Source organism: Microtus oregoni, unplaced genomic scaffold (genome assembly GCF_018167655.1).
Source record: "Microtus oregoni isolate MIOR12 unplaced genomic scaffold, Mior012 000009F_ref0000495, whole genome shotgun sequence".
NCBI lineage: Eukaryota > Metazoa > Chordata > Mammalia > Rodentia > Cricetidae > Microtus > Microtus oregoni.
The window spans coordinates 24,671,546-24,689,267 of record NW_024543068.1 but is presented as its reverse complement, the minus strand read 5'-3'; the positions used below and the strand labels follow the sequence as shown (position 1 = coordinate 24,689,267).

At 45.2% G+C, this 17,722-nt stretch overlaps 1 protein-coding gene across 1 annotated transcript in view; it reads right to left on the bottom strand.

The window, feature by feature from the left end:
* Rtn1 (reticulon 1) overlaps nucleotides 1–17,722 on the bottom strand; it is a 206,249-nt gene that overhangs the window by 89,206 nt on the left and 99,321 nt on the right. The window contains exons 2-3 of the mRNA XM_041658180.1: nucleotides 15,275–16,048; nucleotides 7,090–7,848 (exon numbers count right to left, since the gene is read on the bottom strand). Coding sequence (XP_041514114.1) covers nucleotides 7,090–7,848; nucleotides 15,275–16,048 — 1,533 coding nt within the window. The remainder of the gene's footprint in view (nucleotides 1–7,089; nucleotides 7,849–15,274; nucleotides 16,049–17,722) is intronic.

The following is a 17,722-nucleotide window of genomic DNA, read 5'->3' as shown; positions in this document are numbered from 1 at the left end:
AAGTTTCAAGACTATCCAATAAATAATAAATGTTAGAGGCTACCACAATTTGGGGCAATTTTATCCATGACTTTGAAGAACATCTCCTCCAGTCCCCCAAAGCCAGTGTTTTAAAAGTATTGATCCACATGCAATTTAAGCAATGCCAACCTTGTGTATGCTTCATAAGGGAAAGCCAACAAATGGAAGACAATAGATGGGACTGATTGCTAGCAATCTCATTCCAGAGATGCTCAGAGGAGAGCATCTTCTGTCACTAAGAAAAGCCTCATGAAATTAACTTAGGTGCTCAGAATTATCTTTGGTGGGAAACTTGATGTCTCTAAGTATCTGGATGGCTGTGATGGGCAACATGATTGTCAGCTTGACTAGATCTGGAATAAACAAGAGACACTCCTCTGGGTGGGTCTGTGAAGACATTCCCGGGAAACATGAACTGAGTTAGGACGACCCTCTATCAGAGAAAGCATCCTCCAGTGGAAGTCTAGTTATGAAGAAGTCCAAGGAAAAGCAGGACTCCTTGCTTGCCTGCTTGTTTCTTGTTGTTTGGTGTGTCTATCCTGTTGACACCGCTAGCATCAGGACCCAGCTTCTCCAGCCTTCCCATGTAGACTGAGGACTAGCAGCACCATCCCTACCTTCATGCCAGATCAGGACTGCTGAGGCATGCAAGCTCTTGACCTGACCAGCTTCAGGTCTCAGCCTCTTCAGCGTGCCGACAGCCCTTACTAGACAGCTCAGTGCCAAGCGTATAAGCTGCTCTACCAAGTCCCCTTGTGTAATACATACTCAGTTGTTCCTCTCTGGAGCACCCTGACTGATATGGTGGCCCACACTGACACAAGAGCAGACTGCATCAGGGAATTACTGGTCCATCTTGAAAAAAACTGAAGCGGAGCAGCTGCTGATGTGGATGAGCGTCAGGCCTCTGGTTGATGATGCTGACATTTCTACCGTGAGAGGAAAAGACTTCCCAAGACTCTTTAGGGCCTGATTTATTAATACAATCTCACACGAGCAGACACATGTAATGACTGTTAGCTTTAGAATTAAAAGAAGAAAAATAAGTGGATGCTACCGCTTTTGGTTCTCCCTCAGATACTGTGGGACAGAAACAATCTGCCGTGCTGAAAAGTGGCAGCAAAAGCCCCATCAGCATCCGGCAGGTGAAAATCTAGTCTGTGTGTCAAGACCTCCATCTGTAGCCTTCCTGGAAACATTACCCTAAAAAAGAGACAAACATTTTCTGACACAGTTTCCTCTCAAACTCCGGTTGTGCAGCTGGTCCCATGGTGAGAGGGGCTGGATCAAAGGGTATCGGGACTTAAGACCGCAGTAGCTTTTATCAGAATATCCTCCTAAAATCTTATTTTGGCAGGGCTGGATAGAGTCCAGGGCCTTATGAGTGATTGACAAGCTCTCTACCACACTGTGCTACAGCCCCAGCCCCAAGCATGTTTTGAACATGAGAGCTATAATCATGGAGAACGAATGAAACAGAAATAGCATCACTTCATTTGCTTTGTAAAGGAAAGAAGACAGAAAGGAAAGATTCTGATGAACAGCACGGATGTACTGAATTCACGAAGTCTGTGAGTTGCCCAATCGTAGTGAGGAAATGAACCTGGAGCTCAAAAATGAGGAGGTCTCCAAAGCAAGAGACTGGGCAGTTAGCACAGAAAACCCATTAGCTGAAAGGCCACAGGGGGAGGTTAGCCCTGGGATTGAGGACCTGAAGGAGGGAAAAAGGCAAGGACTCTGGAACACCTCAGCAATAGTAAAAGGGCAGCAAAAGATTGGAAAAGAGGTTGACAAGTAAGATGAGAACCAGGAAGGAGAAACTTCAGAGGAATAAGAGAAGTAAAGCTCTGAGAGGAAGTGAGGGGCCTCCAGATGAGCTGGTAGTGTCCCTTTGACTTACTGCTCCAGAAAATGCTAGAAAACTGGGCCTAGGAGGGCAGAACTGTATTCTCAGAGGTTTGGGAGCAGAGGCAGAGGATTGCAAGATCAAAGTCTGCCTGGATTGCAGAGTCATATTAAATTAAGCCCAGCTTAGGCAACTTGTGACACCTTGCCTCAGAAAAAAATAATTATATAAACTTAACAAAACAATATGCACAATCTTACATCATTCATATAATAAAAATTCATATAAAATTACTCATTACCTTTTTAACCAATATTTTGCTTTTTATAACTTTATTTTTTTTAATTACATGTACATATGTGGACATGTGCATGTGGTTACAATGCCTTTGGAGGCCAGAAGAGAGGGTTAGGACCCCTGGAGCTGGAGTTAGAGGAGCTTGTAAGTCATCTCAACTAGGTGCTGGGAACTGAACGATTAGTGCTCTTAACTGCCCAGCCATCTTCCTATAATCAGCTTTTATTTTGTTTTGTTTCTGATTTATTTCCTTCTTCTATTTGAAAATAGTTTTTTTTTTTGTTATTGTTGTCCGTACAATATTTTAAAGATTGATCAGGACGACACCATTAAATTACCAGAGAGGACAAGAAAAATCCGACAGAAAGGAGGCTATACGTTTGGCAAGGAGGGAGTCACTATTTTCAGAACAGCCTTAGGTGGGACTGTGACAGCCAACTGCCATAGCCCAGAACTCACCTATCCTGATGAGTCACTCTGGGTGTTAAATGTTTTATTGAGGATTTTTAAAATTAGTCTTTCATTTGCACATTCCCGAGATTTGAGGTAACCTGGCCTCCTCCCCCTTTAGTCTGATGGCACTAACAATCTGTTCTTGAGGTGTGGAGGGGAGAACACGGAGCACTGGAGGGCAGGCCTGCACAGGATGGAAAATAAGACATAAAGAATAATATCTCTAGCTCTGCAGCTGTAGAGGGCTCTGAAAGGCGAGGCAGTTCCAAAGCACAGGCCTGGGACTACTACGCCTGGTACCCCTGGATCATTCACCATGACTCCGTCAGATAGCTGAGTCTTGTTCTAAATGTTTCCAAGCCCTGAAATGTAGAGTAGCGTCAGTCGGAAGACTCTAAAGTTGGAGGACGAGGAAGCCTACCTGTGAGGCACAAACCCAAATATTTATGCTACCAATGTTTCACTGGACTTGAGCAGGAAACCACAAAGCTGTGACCCCACAGTTCAGGGCAGTCATGATTGGCTTAAGCGCCAACCTCCTGGGCTAGCAGCAGTGATTAAGAACAGCCTGGGGGAAGCTTGGCAGCATCTCTGCTTTCTCGCCTGCTGAAAGGGAGCTGCTAAGACCAGAGGGAACCTCAAAGCCCAAATCACCTTCTGGTGGTGCTGACTCATCCTCCCAGGCCTCCAGGGCTTGGCCTCTCCAGAGTGGCCTTTTCATATAGTGCAGCTGAGCAGTGGATTTCAGTGGGAGACTAGATTTCAAAGGACTCCTCAGTGCAGAAGAGAGCAGAGGTTTTCCACCCTGGTACCCCTTGATCTTTTGAAAAGACTGCCACTCTCTTCTCTTTAGTGTCTAAACTTGGCAGTGGAAGGTCTGAGCTGTATGGGAAGCTTGCACGGAGATCTGAATGACAAAAGTGCACTGAAGCCTTGTATCCAGAACTGCAGTTTTACAGGTCTTCAGCCGATGTCTGGGAAGGCAGCCCTGATCTGGGATTTCCCTCTCTATGCTGTGATTACCATTAATGAATAAAGAAAACTGGCTTGGCCTGATAGGGTAGAACAGAGGTAGGTGGGTAAAACTAAACTGAATGCTGGGAGAACGAAGGCAGAGCCAGGGAGAAGCCATGTAGCCCCAGCAGAGACAGACACCAGAACTTTACCCAGTAAGCCACAGCCATGTGGAGATACACAGATTAATGGAGATGGGTTAAATTAAGATGTAAGAGTTAGCAAGAAGAAGCCAGAGCTAATGGGCCAAGCAGCGTTTTAAATAATATGGTTTCTGCGTAGTTATTTTGGGGTTGAGCAACCAGGAAACAAACAAGCAACCCCCTTCCACAACAAATTGGCACCCATGCGGCCAACTGAAATCCACTTAAAACCTGAGAGAGAGTAATTCTAGACATAAAAATACAGAGTTTAACTTCTTGCGTGTTGCAGCGGTTTCTTTAAGAGAGGTTTTCCTGACTCAGTGGTAGCATAAAAAAAAAAAAGCCACGTGGTTTTAAAATGCCGGCTTTCTGGACTGTGCTGCCAGCACAACCTCTGGCTCTTTCAAGATGGTGAGCATTTAAATGGGGTTTGTAAGCAGCCTGTTACAAACTGCTTAATGCCTCAACATAGACCCGCTGCATACTTGGAACTGGGGCAATGTGCACGGCTTGCACAGGTTGTGAACGGACTTCCACCATGTTGGACTAATGCAGAACAGTCAGGAAGTGCCATATATACCCTAGTAATGCCGCAGCCTAAGTGTTTAAGAAGAGCTTAGCATTTTAAGAAGCTGTTCTGGTCAGAAAATGTTTACAGGTTCACAATAAGGACAGATTGAGACATAAAAGACCTCTAAATGGGTCACAGTGTGTTTAAAAAATGTACATAGGCTTGGGAGAGGGAAGAAAAAGAGTAAAGAGACAGTAAGTGTAATATAAAAGAGACAGACAGTCATAGAGTAAAGGAATAAAGATAATAAAATAAATATTAAAAAGTAATAGAGTAAAAACCAGCCACGTAAAGATGAAATACACCCAGAAAGTCTGGATTATGTATATTATTGTGTTTTCTTTGACTTTTTTGACTGCGAAGGATCTAAGTACAGAGAGACATTGGATAATAGAAAAGTCTTCTGAATTAAATCAGCTGGTATATCTATCTCAAGGATATGTTGACCTCACAGTGGAAGCCAGGAGATGTGCTACGTTTTGCTCTTGTTTCAACAGGAAAAGAAAAGTTATGGATACCATCAAAATCAATAAAGATTCGGTTTAAAAAAGACAAATCTCTTGAGAAAGAGAAATGACAGCTCATCCACAAAGGTGACAACCAATCAGATGGTAAGGAAACATTATAAGGGTTGGGGCAGGGTTCTGTTCTTGTTTTTGCAGGAAAATATTCATCTTCAAAAAGTCAAGAGACCCTGAACATCTAGATGCCTAAAGAGGGAAAGGTAATTATCCAGCTAGGATCACCAAGCAAAGAGAATTATCACTTGTGAGGACAGGTCATCTGAGGGTAAGAATCTCTGAATATTAAATAAAATAATAATCATGACTCACTTAAAAATCAAAGTTGGCTTTGGACTTGGACTCTAGCTCCGTCCTTCTCTAATCCAAGCATGCTGTTAAAATAAAAGTTTGGAGTTTCTCTCTCATGTCAGGAGCCATGGTATGGGACAGAAAGAAGAAAGAATTTAGAAAATATTACTTTTCTTCATACCTATTTTTGTCTCTATCATACCTTTCATTGAATATATGTCTGTATACGTAATGTTTAAGTTTCCCACAAAGAACAATGAATTTTCCTACAGTGATCTTTGAAGTTTCCAGGAAGAAGATGGGGCCCCACAGCAACAACTCCACCTGGTTGAGATGACGTCACGATGCTGATAGTGCTACTATAAGACCTGTATTGGGAGCCAACAAGCGGCCCCCTTGCAACACAGCCCCAGATGTTGGGCTTGTCTCTCAGATTACCCAGGGAAAGAAGTGGGCCTGCAAATTTCACCTTTTTCTTCAGTCCTCAGACTCACTTATTCCTGGAGATAAACGTGTTGGAATAGCATTGTCCACATAGGGACTGTTTTGGGAACCTTGGGGACAAAAGTGGAAACATGCCTGTTACGTGTTACATGACATGAGCACAGGCCTATGACTCTAGCACAAGACCCAGGAGATTGAAGTGCTGTTGCCCACAGCTCCCGCAAGCCACAGAGCTCTTCCTTTTCCCAGTCAGAATGGTGACAAAATACTTTAAACTAGTATCAACAGTCACCAGACAAATGCACACTCTTACTTACATTTGACTTCAAATATCCTCCTATTGCACACAATAATATACATAAATTCTGGTGATAGTTATTTGGATAGTCAGCAGGCTGGGATTATTACTCAGTGGCCCTGGGTTGATTCCCAAAACTGCAACAATAATAACAAAAATCATTTATCTTGGCCTCTGCAATCATATAATAAAGTTATCCTTTTATTTCATCCCTCCAGATCCTCCCATCCTAATGTGATATTTTTGTTTCATGTGTTGGCTTCCAGTCTATACTGAGAAAGATTTTATCCTCTGTTTTTATATGTAACACTTTAGGTTAGCAAAGGCATGGCCAAGGGGTATACCTTTCAAATCATTTGTCTTCAGAGGGCAAGAAACTTGTAAAGAAGCAAAAAGCAGAGAAGATAAGAGTGGCCCTGAAGTGAAGGTGTCCCTTGAGAGTAAACAGTGCCTCATCTATTCATCTGGTTCTTTTAGCTCTGAAATGCGTGATGAATCTCAATCAAGTTCGGTGGGTAACTTCAGACGGTGGAGGAATCTCCTTTATACCCTCGCAGTCAGGATGATAATTACTGACTTATTTCATTTGAAGACTTTCTCGGAGGGAGACCCTAATGACTAGAGTAATAGAATTCTAAACTATAAACAACTTTAAAAATTATTGAGTACTGTTAGGTGCTGCTAGGGGACAGAGAAACGGTGGAAGCAATTTTGGCTCCTGTCTTTTCTGATTATCTAGAACTCAGAAAAAAAAACCTTTCACTGCTTGGGTATAAGAAAGAACGGAGCTGAGCTCCTCACGGCCCATTTAGGCAAAACTGAGCAAAAGGCAGGTATAGGAGCGAAGAGATCGAGTCATGCCCTGTCTTTAAATAGACAGAAATAGGAGACAAGCCTGGAAGATTCCAAGCAAAACTTTACTTTTCCACAGAGGAAGCCCAGCCTGGAAGAGTGGGGTCACCAATTCAGGTCCCAGGAATACACAAAACACTTGGTGATTGGGCCTTGTGGTCCAGTGCCACTGCCGTCTGTCCCCCTTGTGAGTCAAGCCTCATTTTCCCTCCCATGCCCACTATTCTGCCATCTGTGTCCCCACCATGGTGACAGTTTCAGCTTCCCTGCGGATACCTCAGTGCACCCCAGGAGGACTATGGAGGGACAACCCTGGTTGGAAAAAGCAGCCCCTTTACCTTTTTCCTTGTTGAAGAAGGGCAGAGGGGGCACGAGGCTGGGACCAAGCGGTTCGGGACCCTCGGTTGCCGTGGGGCTTTGGCTGGAACTCTCAACTTCCTCCTTAGACTTTGGCTGCTGTGAAGTGGGTGGCTCGGGGGCCGGGGCTCCATCGCCCGAAGAAGGCTCCGGGCGGGATTGGAGGGCCGTAGGAGTGAAGCTGAGCACAGGGCTGGGTTCCGCAGGGCCCTGGAGGTTGGGCGCCCGCTCTTCTGCAGCCCGAGTGTTAGTCTCCTCGTGGATGGCATCCAAGGCGCCTGGCTTCATCGGGGGCGAGTCCTGCTCGCGCTTGGGGCTCTCCTCTGAGGCCGAGGAGGCATCACAGGACTCGATGATGAGCTCGCTGTCCAGTTCAGCCTCGCGCTCCTCCCGCAGGATGCTGTACTGGATGGATGGCGAGGCCGGAGAGGGGGGCGGGCCCGACACGTGGCCGAAGCTCGCATAGCCCGAGGGCAGCGCATCCTCCGAGGCCATGGGGTCCTCTGACACCAGCTCAATTTCCGAGTCTCCAGACTCCGCACTGCTGGCCTCGTGGTCCAGAGGGTTGGGGATGGTGGGCAGCCCGGACCTGGCCTTGGCTTTGGGTCTGTCGGTCACCTGGCCCACTGGCCTTGAACTCTCGGTGGTCTCGTACGACAACCCCTTTGCTTCTTTAATGGCAGCGATCAACTCATCTTCAGAGACACTGCCTTTCCCCTGGGACTCTGCAGCAGATGGTTCTGTCGTCCCACAGAGTGAAGAAGAGCCAGAGAAGCACACACACAGACAGACAGATGGACAGAGAGAAAAGAAATAAAACAAAATTCCATTAGGGGGGATGTTTTGTCGTTGCTTGAGAAACACACATCTCATTAGTACAGAAATAGTCTGTTTCCAGGGCTTTGCTGGAGAGACAGGCCACCTAAACTACAGCTAATTATTGTTGTGGCCCAATTAATCAGTGTTTTACATACCTATCCATCATAATCAGCTGCTTTATAAAATAACCCTGCCATTTCTTAGCAACAGAGTCTTGGCTCTTTTGTCGGTTTGAATACACCAAAGATTCTAGAAGTTTTAATTTCTGATCCTCCCCCGAGGGGGGGAGTTTCTCAGGTCCACACATTTGATCAGATAATCAAATGGACACATATCCCTAACTGATTCTACAACATAAAGAGATAAGAAAGTTCCCTCTGTGCCCCTGGCTACTCATGCCTTCTTTGTTAATAAGACAGGTTTGAATAGGCTTCTGAGATTTACATTTTCCATAAGAGTTTTTTTACTTTTAAAGCATAAAATTCAAAGGTTTTGCCGTTTTTCCCCCAGCGGATCATGGAGTTTATCAACTCTACCATCCCACAGGGCTGACAATTGTGGCAGTCCACTGCCATGCTTCCCCCGCCACCTCTTGAGAAGACAGCAACTTAGAGTCACCCCAGTCCCTGGGGCAAGAGTCTGCTTTCTGCCTGAAGCTCCCCCAGATGGCCTGGAGGCCACACTGGCAACCCTGCTGAGCTTGGCTGCTGGGATCACCATGACAACCATGTTCAGGAGCTGGCTACTGTCTTGCTATGGCAAGGGCCTCTCTTCTGGGTATCTTAGAATGGCTATCTCCGGACCCTACCTGGTGGCAAGAACTAACTGTCCAAAGCTTTCTGTAAATCATTGGGGTCACTGTGGGGTTCTAGGGAGGCAAGAGAAGCACATTAGTTATAACTGTATCATCTGTGGCTTTAGGGTTCTGTGAGAATCTGATAAAATATTTTAGAGCTTTCAGTAAAGCAGCATTAACTTTACCTTAGGCATCATCGATCTATTAAGCAGGGACTTTTGCCCTGCTTACAACCGAATGGTAAGGGATAGTGACTCACAAACAGTATGCATAAAAATCAGTGAAGTGCATAGCATGCTAGATGGTAGCAAGTGCTATGAAGGAAACGCAGAGCTAGGTAAGGGAGTCAGACATTCTCGAGACATTCTGGACAGCCTGGAATGAGGGTTCAGCTTTAAATAGGGAGGTCAGATGAGGCCTCTGGGAGAGGCAGACCCAGATCTAACACTTAATTTTCAAAGGAATAGTGTGCCAAACAATGCAAAGGCCTGGAGGTGGGAGCTGCAACGATCTCCAGATACCATGATGTCTGGAAGGACTTGGAAATAACGGGAGTGTGGTAGAAGAGGTGGAGACAGGGATGTGTCAGAGCTCATGAGATTTTTAACCTGAGTAGAGAGAGCAATCGTCACAGTAGAGAAATGATGTACTCTGTGCTTTAAGTGTCTTAAAACAACTGCTTTCTCCCGAAAGCATGCAACTAATATTATATGTGGTCTGAATAGGTTATACTTAGGAATATATATGGGTAGACCTATACGCCTGCGATAAGAATTCATTAAGAAGGTCATGAATTTGAAGGAAAGTGGGAAGGGTATATGGGAGGGTTTGGAGGAAGGAGAAAGGAGAAATATAATTATATTATGTCGTTGGCCATGCCAGAGGACCAGCGGCTGACAACTGAAATTCCATGTGTCAGCCCACCAGACCTATGGGCCAATCTTGCTTAGGCAAGACCACAGGACTGCAGACCCCAGAGTGTCTCTTGCTTCTGCTGTGCCTTTACATGTTTGCTGCAGCTCTCTTTCTCTGGTATCTGGCTCGGTGTGAGTGGATGTGGGGAGATCTCCACTGCCTGTAATATAGTGTGTTTATCTCTTAGAAACATCCTGCTCTACTGGGCATTTTTACCTGTAGATTGTCAAGAAGATGACCCCTCCATAAACTGTATTGTCTAATTAATAACAATAATGATTGCCTATTCAGAGTTTTGATGAATAAAAATAAACAAAAGGATATGTCCCATAGCTAAGGCCTATGAATTCCATGTTGGGAGCTGCTCAGTGATTAAAAGGAAAGCACCTGAGTCCAGGAGCCAGGCTGGCTCTAATTCTCTTAATGCTGAAAAGAGGCAGTCACGTACTATTAGCTAAAACAAAGCTTCAAAATAGCATCAGGTTAGACCAGATGCCTTGTTTATAGTTTGAAGATAAATAACCCCAGAAAAGAAGCTGAAGTTCACAAGGACACACAGCCGAGCTGTCTGACTCATTAGGCTAGGCTTGAAACTACAAAATGGCCTGATCATTGCTAGCTCTCCTTGCTAGGTTTGGTTGATGACCAAAGGTGGTGGTGATTAATTCCATACCCATTTCTGCCCTCAATTTCCTGATACAAAAACTATTGAAGAGTGGGTATGTACCCTCAAGATTTAAAGTAGAGCTGACTGGTTCCTTTTCATATATAAAAGTTTAGGTTTGTGATTCCTTTAAGACTCCTTATAAGATTCCCTTCCAAGATAAGTAATAAAGTAATAGGCCCTTTCTTTGTAACTGCAAACTGCAGCCTGCCAGGAAGAACACCTTGCTTGTCCACACGGTTAATCTATGACAAATTGCCTGGGAATGAATGTATGTGGATTCTTGGGATAATTTGTTTTTTTTTTTCACCTACAGTATATAATCTTGAAAATGAAATTTAAAAGCAGAACAACTGACTCATTCTCTCAAGTTTTTTTTGACAACTCTTCTTGTATTATCTCAGACTACTTTCATAATGGCTACCTCTCTTTAGTAAGCATTTGATTAGTTCTTTTATATCATTTCAAACAAAATGACAGTATAAAAGTTGCACTGAGTTACTGCTTCATGGTGGGCTAAGAATGAGCAGGCAGGAGGGGAGAATTAAGGGTGTCAATGAAGACATGGTCTATGCCTTCAGAGCACAGTGGTGATCAGCACAGCTCCACCTGCAAGCATAGGCTGGGTGACAGGCACTTTGCACACCTTGGGAGCTTACAACCTTGTGGCAATCGCTTAAACAACTGTCTAACATTGCTACACCCGTGTGTGTCTCTCTACCTGCTTTAGTCTAGGCCTATCACCTGTACATTGTGCAGGATTCCTCCCATGCTGGTTTCTGGTTATTTCAGCCAATAGAAAAGGCGAAGAAAGGGATGGATATGTTGCAGTGTTCCGAACTCACTGTGTCTTCTGAAGCTCTAGTTCTTAGTGGGTTTCTAGAACCCTCTCTTCCTGCTCTGCTAGGTCCAGGGATAGTAAGGGCCCCTAGCATTAAAGTTTCACCATTGTCTATTGGTTCTCTTAACATCTCTACACCCATGTAAACATCACTGTCTCTCTCTTCAGGTACAACCTCTGAGTGTGTTACGGGTATCCTGGCAGAAACGACTTGGCTTGAATCTAAACTTGTGTCTCTCTGTTTCAAATCTTTATTCCATGTTCCCCCATGATATCCCTGTTTCCAAAGGAAGCAGAGCCTGAGATGGGAGCCATCACAGTTTGGAAATCAGGCAAGGAAAGGTGGTTAGATAGTCACGTGCAAAAGAATGTGATTGTCACAGGTAGCAAGACCCCTGCCTCGTTCTATGTGAAAACTTTATTTCAGATGGAACAGCCTAAGTAAGAGGTAGTTACAACCCAATATTCCTCAGCTAATTAGTGAATAACTTAAATGTGATATGCCCTTTCAGCGGGATATTTTTTGGCCTTAAAAAGGGTGGGAATACAGGTGCATGATAAAAACAAACATTGTTAGTGTGCCAAATGAAATAAGTCATGATGAACTGCATTATTATAGTATTCCATTGAAATACAATGTTTAGAATAAGCAAATCCATAGGAAAAGAATGTGTGTTGGTGGTTTCCAGGAATGGGAAAATCCAAAGGTAACCAAACAAGGTCCAGGATTTCTTTGGGGTTAATGAAAATAACTCTAAAATGAGGTGATGGACCACGCCCCTGAGTACATACAAAAAATATTGAAACGCATGGTCTTCATGGCTGAGGAATAATGTTATTTTTTTAGAGCAAGATGAGATGTAAGGAGGCTTGAACTTGATCTCCACTGATGGAACTACCCCAAGTCACAATGGACTAGACCATGAAGAAAGTAAGTCTAATCATAGCAAAGATATGCATATCTAGCAGGAAGTGCTTGCACCAAAACTTCAGTTGAAGTACTGCAGGGAAAGATCTGGGGGATATGTCTGGAAAGGTAGGCAGGTCTCTGGCCCCAGAAAGCTATTAGGGCCGTTATCTTATTGGTATTGTGGATGCTGGAGTAGGACCAAGAGTGAAAGCCAAATGAGCTGCTAAGAGGACAGACAATACAGTAACTAAGGGTGAACATTATGATGACTTGAGTTTAGGGGACCACAGCATAGAAAAATTTCGAGGAACACTGAGGTGTTGTGGGATATTTGCACACTGCATAAAGATGCATTTGCTGTGATCGGTGTAATCAAAAGCTGAACGGCCAATAGCAGGAGGTATAGGTGGGATTTTAAGGGAGAGAGATGAATCTAGGAACTTGAGAGATGCCAGGAGACACAGAAGAAGCAGGGTGAGCAATATGCGACAGAATGTAGATTATTAGACATGGGTTAATTTAAGTTATACTAGACAGTTAAAAGCAAGCCTCAGCTAAAGGCCAAGCTTTTACAGCTAATAATAAGTCTCTATATCACTATTTGGGAGCTGGCTGTCAGGACACAGAAGGACTTGCTACACTGAGGAGAGGGGAACAAGGAGTCACAGGGTCTATTTTATGTGAGTGAGGGAAAGATGTTAACAGCCACTCAGAAGGGTTGGGGCTGGGAGAGCACATGGGCAAGGATTCCACAACACAGAAGCATGGCAGTCAGACAATGAGCTAATCCAAGGGACAATGGAGGGGGCGACCTTACGTGGGATGTGTCTTCCCTGTGACACATCTCACTCTGCTTTCTTCTGGTGAAAGCTCCTGATCACTTGAGCTAGTGGGCCTGGCTCAGTTCTTGTCTGGCATTCCTAGGAGCCCAGACTGTGCCAGCTGGCCTGCTCCTGCATCCGGCAGGAGATAGGTGGGTGTCGGCTCATTCTGCAGAGCTGCAGCCTAGGGGATGGTGTGGTGAGTCTATGTCGTCACTATCCTCCATCTCACTCCCAGTGACCATAGACTTCAGTGTCACAGAAAGAAAGGAGAGCCAAGGAATACAGACTCACTGTCGCTACCCTGGCAACGTTTTCAGTGCCTGGTACACAGGAGGTTGAAAGAACAGTCACAAGAGAGCTACTTCAAAATGTCAGGACAATGGTGCATCTTCACCATCATCATTGTGTTATGTTCATACATGTTAGCATGTGTGTGTATACAGAGGTCAGAGAGTGATGTTGGTCATCAGCCTCTATGTATGATGGTGCAGGGTTTCTCACTGGAAACCAGAGTTTGCCAATTCATCTAGTCTAGATAGTATATTCTGGTAATTTCCTCTCTCCATTCTTTAAGCACTGTGCCGTAGTGACACACATCTTGGAGGTAACCAAAAGCTCTCCAGTTGAACTTAAGGCCTGCTGAATAGGAGGGAATATATACCTGTAGCCCCAGCTAACTGCTTGTGGCTAGAAAAGTCCTAGATCCTAGAGGCCAAGCCATTCTTTCCTGAATAAATCCTACTTAGAAGTCTGCCACGGACACCTTCTTATATTAATACAGTTTCTAACTGTATCTTAAATACTTATGCTGGTACCCATATTTAAGTGTCGCTCTCACCCCTCACCAAAGAAGCCGGTGGAGGCTTGTACAGAGAGAGCTCCACAACTGGTCCAAAATACAGAGGATAAATTGCCATGGAAGTCCAAGTCCCAGTTAGTATGTCTGCAATTCAACCCCTATACATCAGGGAACATCATGGGCGATTCAGTAGAATTATTGGAACCAGCAGAGGACCAGGATGCCTACTGTTAGACACTATCTTCTAGATGTAACAGGGAAGCTGTACCCATGAAAACTTAGCTATGTGGGTACCTAAACAAGACCTATGGAATGGCAACACCAGTCTGCATGCCAACAAGGATAGAGGGCATTCAAAAGGTTCTACCCCTAGATGAAGAGCTACAAACAGCTAGCACAGTTTGGTTTTCTAGGAACGCTAGACAAGCAAGAGCTGGGCCAGATCCATTAGCTGAGCTCTCTCTGTCTTCCTCTCTTTTCTTCCCTCCTTCCCTCCCTCCCTCCCTCCCTCCCTCCCTTCCTCCTTCCCTCCCTCCCTCCCTCCTTCCCTCCCTCCTTCTTCCCCTCCCCCTCTGTGTGTGTGTGTGTGTGTGTGTGTGTGTGTGTGTACAGGTTTTGTAAGAGTGCATATGTATGCAGTGTGTAGAGGCCAAGGGACAACCTTAGATGTTCCTCAGAAGCTATCCATCCACCTTGTTGTTTTTTTTTTTTAAATTTTTTCCTGAGATAAGCTTCTCTCTGAGACCTCGGGCTCCCAGTTCAGTAGGGCTGGCTGAGCAGAAGCTCCAGCAATCCTCCTGTCTCCGCTTCTCTAGTGCTAGGGTTCCAAGTACGTGCCATCCACCTATCTCTATCTCCCTGTGTGCTAGGGATTGGGTTTGGGTCCTCACGCCAATATTCAGGTACCTTTACTTACTAAACTCTCTTCCCAGACTCTAGAAATTCCTGTTTTAATCAAAACACTTTTTTCAGTCTCAAATATGCAATCGCAGGTAGACTTCCACAGAATGAAAGAGAGTAAAGCCACAGTGCCGGGATTGAAGGGAGCAGGGAGGATTGTCCCTCTTGAGATTTCCCTTTCCCACCTGTACCACCGCTAAAGGAACCTAAGCCCCTCCGACACCAACCTTTTCTGTATCACAGATGCAGAGGCTGTATTAGGCATGCTGCCTATCCTGCACAAGGTCACCCAGACACCATCCTTTCCCCATAATGCCCCCAAGAGCCCCAGTGGATCGTGGGAGAAAAGCTAACCTCCAAGCAGTGGCACTTCCGTGCTCTGAGCTTCAGGACCATGGGACGGACAATGCTGATGTTTCTATTATGTCGTCCTTACCCCTTTCCCCATCAAATAATGACAGAAACACTTTACAAAGAAAACGCAACAAGACTTTAAGGGGAACCCCAGTCTGAAACATATACAATGGCTGCAGACTTGAAAAGGCTGCCCACCTGTTAATTAACTCAGTTAAGAAAATGTGATTTAAGGGACCACAAAAGCAAGTATTTTGGATGTAAGTCTTTGTTTCTTCATATCTGAGATTTCAACCCCCCATAGCCTGGGGTTTCCCAAAGTGAAGAATTACCAATGTCTTTACCTGTTCCAGAAGATGGAGGAGTGACTGATCCCGGACTGTCATCTTCGGGCTCTGAGACAGTGACAGTGGGGACTGTATCAGGACTTGGCTTCAGACACAGGTCTTGCTTCTCAGGGGTCGTCTCCTGGGTGGAAGTCATGCCAGAAGGTTCGATCTCTGTCAGGGTAATCTTGACAGGGGCAGAGACCAGAGGTACTCTGTGCTGCTCATCAGAGAGATCATCTATGTAAGGAGCAAAGGTAGATTCTTCAAATAAGTGGTCCTTGATGATCTTCCCCTCCACAGGAACTGGTTGGTCAAGTGGACTAACCCCTTCCGGTTTTGCAGAGATTTCGGTGCCCTTGTCTTTTAAGTCCAAGTCTTTATCTTCTAGCCCCAGGTGAGACTGCTCCTGGCCTTTTGTCTCCTGCGGCCTGGTTATGTCAATGTATTTATAGGCTTCTGCTTTCATCTGGTCCAGGGGGTCAGCTAGGGTCTTGTCCACTTCGGTGGACTCAGCAGGAGTCATCTCTATTCCCGAATCAGAACTCAATAAGCCATGCGACTCCATCCCAGGCACTTCTGATAAGGAGGGTCCGGGGGTCCCCAGTTCCTCAGGGCTCTCTGAAGTGGTGATGTGGCCATTTTCCTTCTGAAGAATTCCGGTAAAGTATGCAGGGTCCTCCCGAGCTGGATAATGGATGTCAGAAATCAGCGATGTGTAACACGCCCCTTCCCCATCTTTTAGGGAAGAGGAGGAGGAGTGGTCCAGGGCATCGGGAACAGCTGCCACACCTGTCAATCAAAATAACAGCAGATCATGAGCAGGCTGCATGGCTGGAGGTTTCTCTCCTGCCTAATCTACCAGCTGGCCCTCACTGAGTAAGTACAGCATACTTTCTCAAGACCTTGGAGCCTCAGCATGCTTATCTTCCTTGTCTACCTGATAGTATACAACTCTGCTGTTTTCCAGGCAATAGACACCAGCAGCTCACTGACTTCAGCATCTACTAACTACCTTAATAAACTCTGATCATCGACTCCGTTTGTTAGAAAAGAAACTCTCATCACATTTTATATACTTAATAACAGCCCTTGAAATAGGGTGGGAATGGAAGAGACTACAGTTTGTGAGCAGTTTATCGCATAGACAGCTGGGAAGGGCTTGCTCCTGGAGTCTCACAGATCTGTGCTTCAAAGGACCCTAGAGCCTGTCCTTCTCCTCCAGGGCTCCTGCTGCTTTCAGATTAAGCCCATCATCCATTGTCTATGGGAAAACGCACTCCTAGTTTGGAGTCTCATCCCAAAGTGTCATTAGCTCAGTAGTATGTGTCTATAGTTCTTCAGTTCACCCTTGCTGCTCCTCTGCATGTTTGCTTCCATTGAACTCATTTGCTTTCCAAATGCAAGCCCTTGACTCCTCTGGCTGCTACAATCTTTCCTCCACCTTCTGCAGAATTTCCTGGGGCTTAGCTGAATGTTTGGCTGTGGGTCTCTGCAGTGGTTTCCATCAGTGGCTGGGTGAAACTTCCCTGATGATAATTATGCTAAGCTCCACTCTATGAGTATAGTAGAACATTATTAGAAATCATTTCATTGACTTTTTTTTTCCAGTCATGTTTGTTCAAACCTAGGTCTCTGAGTCACCTTTACCCCTGCACATTTTGTAGGCAGGACAAATGGCAGGCCAAATGTTATATGCTTGGGTTGGTTTCCAACTCCCCCAACTTGAAGTTCTGCCTGGTCACAGGAGGTGGCCAGTTCAAGCTAAATAACCCCTCTTGCTAAGAGTCTTAGCTGGGGTCACCCTTGTAGATTCCTGGGAGTTTCCATTGCACTGGGTTCCTACCTCACTCCAAAATGCCCCCTTTTCCAGTAGTCTCTTCCAGTTCTCCTCCTCCATTCCCCTCTCCCAACGTGATCCCTCCTGTTCCCATTCTCTCCAGCCCCCAGTCCACCAGTGGAATCCATTCTATTTCCCCTTCCCAGGAAGATCCAAGTATGCTGCCTTTGATCAGACCCTACTCTTATCCACACAGGTAAAGACCCTACTCTTATCCACACAGGTAAAGACCCTACTCTTATCCACACAGGTAAAGAATTTATTTCAGCTAGAGTCAGCCTGCTGCTCTCTCTTGTCCCCATCCCGCCTCGTACAGATTCCCTTCCTCTTCCCAGCAAACCTGATCTCTATTTTCATATTTTTAACAACCCAATGAGTTTCATTAGAGTTCCTTTATGGGATCATGGGTAAGAAGCTGTTTACAAGAGCATGGGCATGTTGCCAGTGGCATGTGCCTGAAACCCCCGTGTGGTGGAAAGGGGGAATAGATGGATCACCAGCCTAGACTAGTGAGGGGTACTGACCCTCATGACCTAGTCCTCTTCAAATACTGTCTGTCACATTGGTTATAGATGCAACATATAAATGTGTAGGGGTATGACATTTAGACCACATCTCTGATGGTG